Raw genomic sequence first — 9,379 nt, 5'->3', positions numbered from 1 at the left:
TCATATTCTGTGCAAATAGAAATTGAGTGCTGCCAGAAAATGAGATGAGTTTACCAATATGCTTTATAATATGGTTGGTCTAAAAATTACTCTGCTGTAGCAGAGTAAAGAAAGTATTGCAAGGGAACAGAAGTAATGGGAAGAATAAAGGTTTTCTCTCCCTCTCTCTCTCTCTATCACTCTCTTTTTTTCTTTTTTTTTTTTTGTTTAATATCCTTGTCCTATTTCCTCATTCTTGCTCATATCTTGATAGGACTCAAGCTTAGTTGCATAGAAGTAACATCTTGCATTTTAAACAGTCACATTTTTAAACTTGTATTTGCTTGATATTCGTATGTGTGTGTGACTATTTGTCTGATTCACTTCATGGTTAAATCATTCTGTATGAGATAGAATATTTGTACCAACAACAAAGTCAATGAATTGCAAGTCTTTTGCTTGAGCTCTTGCCCGTCTCCCACCCAGGTTTACTTGCAATTTCTATATACACCACCATGAAGGAAAGCCGAAAAAGGGACTGTTTCTATAACACTGTTTTAAGTTTTCTTCTTCAGTCTCAGACAGCCCATCTGATTTGTAAACAGAAGTGTTCTTAACTGCAGAGTGCCTCCATGGAAGTAAAACTACAAAGCAGTTCTTTTGTAGTTGCTTTGCTCACAACTCCACAAAGGATGGGAAGAACAACATTGCAGGTGCTACGTTACACCCAAGAGGAAAATAGTAATGAAGTGCTCTTCCAATAGTTTTTTTGTTTGGCAGTTGTGTAAAAAGTACAGCTTGTTTAGATGTTCTGTGGATCACCTAGGGAAGAATTCTATTACCCTTTTCACATGCAGGCACATTCAGGGTATAGTAAATACTCTTTACAGTGTTATCACAGACCATCAAATTAATCTTTTTTACGTATCAAGGATCTGTGGAAGTCTAATACTTCACTTCGATATTGAAACGCAAAGAACAAAGTTCCTCTGGATAAGCTCTCTGCTTTGTATCACAGGAGACTTCATCTTTGCAGTACAAAAACAGTTTAGCCCTGTCCAAGAAAAAAAGAGTAATTTGTCTTGTAACTACAGATTGAACCTTCCAGTCATTGTGCCGCGAGAAACAGTGGATGTAGAAGAAAGCAGATTCTCACTTGTTTAAGAATTACAGAACTGATCAAGATGATTTCACTGTCTTCTTGCTTCCCATCCCTTTTCTACTGTTAGCCATTGACAACCTAAGATACTGTTTTTTTTTAAAGGAAAATTAAAAGCTTTTAAAGTCTATTACTAGACTGTTTCTTAACTTTTTCTCAGGTTTTACATAAGCACGTCCTTTTTCTGACTGTAAGCTCCTAAAGCTTACAATCTGTGAAAATTCCATTGTGATTGAAACTGAGATGTTTAACTCCTTATCCCTGGATAAGAACATATTTTTATTTTAATGTGCAGGAGTCTAGAGGGGCTTTTGAGACTTCCATGTCTGAATATTTGTCTTCTTCAGGTGTAGTTGTTAGTTGTAAAGTTGAAGTTATGGAATAATTTTATACAAACTTTATTTCTCTGCTTGTCGTTATTATTCTGTTTTTTGTTTGTTTGTTTACAGTGTTTAAATCTATGAAATATGAAATGCTTCACTTTTAAACAGTATTATTTTGATGTGATCCTTCCTTCTAGAGCTTCTGTCTTTAATCTAGTCATCAGAGACACCACTGATAGTTTTCCCACCTTCATTTTTGTCTGAAGCAGCGTATGTGAACACATGTAGGGTTCCTGCCACTTTGAGTCAAACGGAAGAATAAATTCATATTTAGGAAGCAGAAAGGGTTCTCCCATTGTCTTGTTGAAACATTTGCTGCTTGCTATTCGAGAACCTTTGCAGTAGGGTGGTATTTGAGTCAAGTCTTGCTTTATGTTTTCAAGGTTCTATTTTTTTTTCTTTTCTAGCAGAAATAAGGATGTGATCAGAACTTTATTTGAAACTTAGTCATGAGCTGTTAAGGCTTGGTGTCACATTTCTCTTTCTTTTTTGAACTACAGATTGACAGAAATCCTGCTTAAGCATGTTTAATCTGTCTTTTAAATTGGAGTGTCAGCTTGTTTCTTACAGCGAGCTATTAATGCATTTTCTGGGATGGTTACTGTTTGTAAAGGGGTTTTGTTTTCAGTCTGATTTCTCAAAGAAATGAAGCTTATGTGATTAGACTGCTTAAGTTCATCTACCAACTTTTGAATTAAGTTTGATAGAAGGAAGAATTCTCAAGAGTGTTAAGTTCCAACCAATTATTTGGAGACTTTCCCGTGTGTGGATTACAAAAATCTTTTATACCTCCTGTTTCAAATATTTCACAAAAAAAAAACAAAAAAAAAACAGCCAAACCCAAGATAAATGTCTTGATACACAGGAAGCTAGCTGTATTTGTGATGGACAAAATATAATTGATTATTTTCTGCATAACCTTCTATATGATCATGTGATAGTAGGTGTATCTATAATTTGTAGCTTTTTGAAAAGTTGGCATGCTGATGCAAATGCAACATTAAGAGGAAATGAAGATGCTAGTAACTGAGGAGTAAGCATCATGCTTGATGAAGAGAGAAAGGGTCTGGTCTAAGGAAAAAGACTGCTGCCAGTTTTATCCCAATCAGGGGTCTGTCAGAAAAATGTATGGTATTGTGTATTTGTTGGTTCTTCAGAAATTTATGACACAGAACTCATGAAATTTTGAGAAGATAGTCTTTGACCTCCTGGGGGAATAAAATCCTGCATTGTTTCACATTTTAAAGGAGCTGATGTGTTGTTAAGATATGAAACTTCATTCTTATTGCTTAATTTATGCAGGGTAAGGTTTTGAATACTCTGTTAAAACATAAATCCATGGCAAAACAATTTTGAAAATAAATTCAGAAATATTTTGATAGCCATTAAAAGTGGACGCTTTTTAAAACGAATCCGAAGTTTTGTTCTAACCATTTTATTTGAAAAGCTATCTTGCTACAGCAGGTTTTTACAGGGGAATTTTTTTTTTTTTTTAAAGTATAATAATTTTGTTGTGCAGATCCGTTGGAAAGTGGTGTAACTTTGGTTTACCCTGTGAATTTTCTATATGAATGAAAAGTGGAAAAAAATGTGTTCAAAAGAGTGATCAGGAGCCTGCTTTTAAGTCATGCAGTGTGGGTTAGAGCACAGCAATAGTTCCTTGATCATAGAATCACAAGGTTGGAAACGACCTGCAAGATGATCTAGTCCAATCGTCCTCCCATTACCACTGCTACCACAAGCCTCTAAACCATATCTCATAGCTCCTTGATGCTGAATTGTACATTTGCACTGATCCATGTTCAGGCTCTCACAAGGAGACATTTCCATGATGGAATCCTGACCTGAAGAAAAACTGAATCTCTCACTCTAAAGTGGTCAAAATGTGAAACTAGCAAATCAAATAGAAACTGGTAAGTGAATCTGATGAGTGCCAGAAGATTTTGGTAATATCAGACATTATCAGCAAAACTGCAGTTAAGATGCAGATATCTCTGTTTTTAGAGTAAAGTTTAGCCTTCACTTGGCAAAAGAAATTATTGAAACTTTACTAATGTCTTGCTGCAAAAGCGGAACATCTTCACATGGTGCGGAGAAGCAGTGAGTAAGATGTGTAGGGAATCTACAAAGTGTCTTCCTGAAATCAGTTTTAAAATTGTTATCAGTAGTATCCTTTTCTTTAAAGATAAAAACTTGAATAAATGAGTACTTTCTGATACTTCCCACATTTTTAATGTTACAGATTAAAAACATATTTTGCACTTCTCATGGCAGTTTTTGAAAGCTGTTAAGCTTTATTCAGAGTTATTACATAAGCATAATATACTTTTTCAGTAGCTTGCAAATATTTTAAATAATACAGTTCAAAACACGGAGAAATGATGAACTGAAATTAGCTGGTAGGTTGTTTGTGTTAGCTGTTGTATTTTCACAATTACTGAGACTTAAATGCGGAAAATGGAGCAGTGTCCTAGGTACCTAAGCCATTTAAGATTGCAAGGGCTTCAAGCTATTTGTTTGCCCTTATGAATTGACGAAGTCTTGTTCCTACTGAAAGTAGTTGGGAAAGTGAATCTGTGGAGCCAGGACTCTCCACAATTTCTGATGATGGAGATGGCTTTTCTTGTATGCACAGGCACAGATCAGTTCTGTTCCTATTGATGTGAAGTCATTCTTGTGCATAGCAGAGACCTGCTCAGGCCCTTGATTTTTAATTTTGTGCTTGCCTAGTTTCTTGCAGATCATCAGTATCATCTCTTGTTCTTCCTGTTATTTGTGCCTGGTGTAGAAATAACTATGTACATTGCTGGCTGTTGTATGTGCTTTGCTTAAAAATTCACACACTAATAGCTAAGGAGTATTTAAATATGCATATCTCAGAAATTCTTTAGGAAGCAATGACAGCCTTCTCTAAATGAGGTGGGTATTACTGAGATTGATATATAATGTGCAGGAGAGAAAGGGAAGGCAGCGAGGACTATGGCTTTCTATTCAACATCTTGCTCATCAGTGTTGACATTTCCGAGTGCTGGAAGCTCCCTTTCAGGTAGCAACCCATACTCGTTTAGGAAAGATTCCACATCCACAGCAAAGAATTCCTCATTGAATTGTTCAGAAACGCTGATGAAATTGCTCAGAAGCTCTCCGCCCTTATAGATGAGCAGAGTGGGAAGCACTTCGTCTGAGAAGCGATCTCCAGCCCCAGTATTAGAGGCTTTGATCTTGCAGAACTTCACAGTAGTGTACTCAGCAGCAAGGCAGGTTAAGCTGCTGTTCAGAGCATCACAGCCCTTGACGCCGTCTTCATAAATGTGAACAATGACAGTGGTAGTTTTACGTTCTTTTTCAATGGCTTCCAGGAACTGTTCTCCATTTTGCAGCTCGCACAGATAGCCATATTTAGGCCCGAAACTCAGCCTTTGGTGCATATCTTGCATGCAGCGCTTACGGTATTTTTGTAGGCAACTTTCATCTTCTTTCTCATCATTTATTAATTCATACTCCTGCATACTCATCTGTGAATATTGAGAGAATACTGTATGAGTAAGTGGTTGTTTATTGATAGCCAAACAGAAAGATAAGAAGTTGCTATCTAAAGAACACTGCATAGAAAGCTTAGCTAGAAGAACAACTTCCTACAGTTTCTTTCATGGCTTCTGAAGGGATAGGTATGATGATCCCATCCCATGACTTTTAAGCATATTACAAACTTTTAGTTGCCCTAACCAAAGATAGAGTATTAAAGCAGGGATTGGAGAAAGAAGGGTCAAGCTCTCAGAGTCGTGTGACTGTTGTGAAGTGTACTGCTTATTTTACAGAGCTTAAAACCTTCTGGAGAGAGAGAGGGCTATATAAATGGTTGGGTCTGTGTTTTAGGTCAAATGCTGCTGTTCTCTTGGCAAGTCAGTCTTTTCTCTTTGAATATGGTCTTATTCCTCAGTGGCACTATGTATGTGCATGCCACTTTGTGACCGTGGTATGGTCTGTGGCCAAGAGGATGCTTCGTATTATATTTACAGTATAAATACAAAGTAAAGTTACTGTCAGTAATTCTGATTTGTTTGTCTGATATGACCTCTGCTAAGCTGCAGAGGAAATAAGGCTGATGATTTCAGGATTTTCTTGTTTATGGCATTGTGTGTTTTATATAGAATCAAAATGTTTTTTGTTTTTTTGTTTTGTTTTGTTTTGTTTTCTCTTACCTTACGGCAGAATCTCTCTCTGGTATCTTTATCATCTTTACTGAAGGACCTGTGTGGTGAAGACATTTGTCTAAGAATTTCTTTCTTGCTCAAGGGTAAGGAGTCTTTATCTTCACTTTCTAATTTAAACTTTCTCCAGTCATTGATCACACCTTTGGGCCCTAAGAGAGAAGTTGTTAGATGAGAAACTGGTGGCAACAAAAAGCTTCCTTAAGTTTGCCCTCTATTCGCTTGCCTACCTATGCTGCAGTTTATCCACCCCTTTTCCCTTCAGAATACTCTCCAGGAGGGCTGAGAATCAGAACGTTACAATCAGTGTATTCATTAGCCTCCAGAAGAGGTGATCTAGTTTATATCATTATCATAAAAAATATTTTAGTGATCTACATGAATAGTTAACTAGGATGAGGTTGTGGAAATTTTTTAAAACTGATACCTTGGCCAAAGCCAGTGCTTCATAAATGTGCATTTGCCTTTCCTTATGGACAGGGTCTGAATGCATACCAGGCACAAGGAATTGGCATTCATTGTAAAAGTGAGATCCTGGAGCCCTCAAGATTTTGTTTATTTTTAAGTCCATGTATATTCCACTGGAAGTGTAACCTGTAAGGCAGTGGTCTAGTAACTCTCATGGTAATGCAGATCTTGCTCTTTGGAACTGGTTAATTGAATTGGTTAAATTTTGGAGTGGAGAGGGGAAAAGAAGACATTCATTTCAAAATTCCTATGTTGTTTTGTCAAAGCAAAACACTTAAATTTGCACCATAAAGTAAAACCAAGGAATATTTGAATGTTTTCAGAGATCAAGTTTTCTTCTGTGGAAATTCAGGAGTGGCTAGTTAAGCTCTCCCACTCATGAGAGAGAGTAGTGTTGCCAGTTGCTAAGAGTCTGTTTTAGATTAGATTTTGATATCTTGAAAGGCAGCTAAAAGCAGTACACCCCCTAGATGGAAAGGAAAGATGAACTGTCTTTTGCAAACAAGATTCCAAGACAGGAATTAACCTGTAAGTCTTGGCATAGTGATAACGCTTTAAGTATACAGTGACTTGATTTTAAAAATTATTTAGAAGCCTAAGTGTTGATATAGTACCCTACATTTGACTCTGAAAAATGCCAACTTAGCCAACAGCAGCAAGGCTTCTTGGGAAAGAACCCTAAAAAACAGTTATTACAAGAGCTACAAGAGTTATTACAGCACAAGAAAAGAAGCCTTCAAAGCACAGAGAGGAATGCTTGCCTTAAAGCATATATAGTTACCTGTTAGGGAGATAGGATGCAGTGATACCTGTCCGTAGAATTGAGTGCAGTGTCAGTACTCATGAAAAGGATTAGTGATCGAGCGCTGGATTAAAAAGAATTGTGATTCCAAGCAAGAATGCCTTTAAAGCTTTTAAATGCTATGCTGTGTTTGCCAAAAGAATCTATAGATGCAATTTCAGCACTGAATGTTCCTTCCAAAAGAAGGAAAAAATAATTCAGCCTTTATTGTGGAACCTTGTAACCTTGTTTTTTTTTCCCCCAAAAAGAAGAATGGCAGTTTGTTTGTCACTGAAACAATAAAACAACAAGATCTGCATTGGGCAATTGCTGTTGGAGGCTTTTTCAAGTGTCTGCATTTGTCATTTGTTTGAGATGCGAGGATGACTGTCACAGAAATTGGTTTGGTATTACCTGCCTTCCCATGAGAGCTGTCACTTAATCCAAAATATATTCTCAATGGATTTGGAGCCTACATTTCTGTTCAAGGACTTCAGCATCCCAGTTAGTGTAGATGGACTCTAGGCTTCCTTAGTGATCAGAGGAAGTTTTGCTTATTTTTAGAAAACAAGTATAGTCAGTTTTCTTGCCTGTGTGTGTTGCTTGTCCTTCGAAATCTTCTTCCAAACTGGTGTTTGCATTTTCTTCCATGTTGGTGACTGGAGTAGAAGATGCTGCAGGTTCAAAAAAACAACAACAACAACAACAACAACAAAAAAAACACAAAAAAACAAAAACAGGATAGAAAAGGGATATGTTTACAGGAGGATGGCACATGATGTATAGTTTCCTGTAGCAGTTAGGTGTCAGTGAAGGTCAGAATACACATAGCTGTAGAGTTTATTATGCTGTAAAAAGCAACTGGGATGATATGTCAATCTCTTCTAAAAGATCTATGAACAAACACTGAGAATGCCTAGGCTGCTGATTCATAGTCATCATAGGATATTCAGAGCATAGTCTGTATATAGCACAGACTTGCTTGTAAACTTTTCTGCAATGGGACTCTCTTCCCTTTGAAAGTGGAAACCTATTAATTATCCATTCTGCCAATGTCTTCATTTTTAAGGATTGCCTGAACTGCTCATTTCTCATACAGAGCATGCAGCTAAGTACTTGTACCTGTTGGGCAATGGACTTCAGAATATCCTGGAGTTAGACTGCTTGTACTGGCTCATCTGAGTTTTTAAGGAACAGAAATTATTATATAAATTGTTTTCTTCTACCTGTTCTATAGAACAAACCCAAGAGCAAGGCACCAACCATAGAATACAGTGATACAGCAGTGCCCAAGCTGTACACTTTTTTGAGGAGTGAAGTAGAACCACTGCTCTTTAAGGGAAGAGAGAGGTTTCTGTATGTGAAGAATTCAAAAGATGAGTTTTGGGTACTGCCAGAGCATTACAGAGCAGCAGGATTTGACGAGACCATTTGGTCTCATCTGGTCAAGGTGGTGTTTGCTGTTTCCTGATAATCACAATTAATGTTCTTGGGGTCGTGCAGCTTCCACAAGCAGATCAATTTTCTGTGTCAGAAGGTTAAAAACGGTTTCGTTTGTAGTTGAAAACTGTAATTTGTCACTGAACACTGAACAGATGTCACTGTTCACAGGAATCTTAAGGCAGACAATTTGAGTATTCCCATTTAGTCTAGACCAGGTCTATTAAGTTTTAACTGTTCATGTGTTAAGGTAGAATCTTAAAGCAAATCCTAAATTCTTGGCCACACAGCCAAGAATGGCATATTTGAAAGCTGCTGATGAGTTAGACCTGAATGGCTTCAGTGTGTTTCCAGTGTGCACAAGAGGATATACACTTTTTTTTTTTACCAATTAGCGCCAAAGGACAAAGTGGAATGGTGGCTGCGCAAGACACGAGGGATCTGATTCTCAGGTGCATTGGGATTAATTCTAATTAGTAATTCTAATTAGTAAATGTGAGTATAAGTCTTTCCACACATATGTTGCTGGTGATTAATCAAAACAATCAAAATTATTTTGGGATGAAAGTATATAAGAAACCAGTAGAAATTCTTTATGTAGGTATATCTGTAGGTAGGTCATTGTGCATAAATCCTGTTACTGGACCCAATTTTCTTTCATAAAACCACAGAATCATAAAATCACTCAGGTTGGAAAAGACCTTAAAGATTGTCAAGTCCAACCACAACCTAACCATCCTACCCTAACTCTATCAACTCTCTGCTAAATCATGTCCCTGAGCACCACATCAAAATGGCTTTTAAACACATCCAGGGATGGTGACTCAACCACCTCCCTGGGGAGCCTATTTCAGTGCTTAACAACCCTTTCTGTGAAGAAGCATTTCCTGATATCCAACTTAAACTTCCCCTGGTGCAACTTTAGGCCATTTTCCCTTGTGCTGTCACCTATCACCGG

General features: G+C 37.2%; 1 protein-coding gene across 1 annotated transcript; it reads right to left on the bottom strand.

Annotated features, from left to right (window-relative positions):
- Window positions 1–4,052: 4,052 nt before the first annotated feature.
- PDC (phosducin) lies at window positions 4,053–7,632 on the bottom strand. The gene is made up of 3 exons (XM_048946659.1): window positions 7,572–7,632; window positions 5,724–5,884; window positions 4,053–5,036 (listed from the first exon to the last, which is right to left on the bottom strand). The coding sequence occupies exons 1-3, from the start codon at window positions 7,630–7,632 to the stop codon at window positions 4,509–4,511; spliced, it is 750 nt and encodes a 249-aa protein (XP_048802616.1). The 3' UTR covers window positions 4,053–4,508.
- Window positions 7,633–9,379: the final 1,747 nt, after the last annotated feature.

This window comes from Lagopus muta, chromosome 5, assembly GCF_023343835.1.
Source record: "Lagopus muta isolate bLagMut1 chromosome 5, bLagMut1 primary, whole genome shotgun sequence".
Classification (NCBI taxonomy): domain Eukaryota; kingdom Metazoa; phylum Chordata; class Aves; order Galliformes; family Phasianidae; genus Lagopus; species Lagopus muta.
This window is presented reverse-complemented; position numbering and strand designations above follow the sequence as displayed.

Excerpts from the sequence above, each read along its gene's own strand:
- PDC (XM_048946659.1), bottom strand. The coding sequence starts at position 7,632 with ATGGAAGAAAATGCAAACACCAGTTTGGAAGAAGATTTCGAAGGACAA. Across the intron at positions 5,885-7,571 it reads AGGACAAGCAACACACACAG|GGCCCAAAGGTGTGATCAAT; the intron begins GCAAGAAAACTG and ends CTTCTCTCTTAG. Across the intron at positions 5,037-5,723 it reads GAGAGAGATTCTGCCGTAAG|ATGAGTATGCAGGAGTATGA; the intron begins GTAAGAGAAAAC and ends CAATATTCACAG.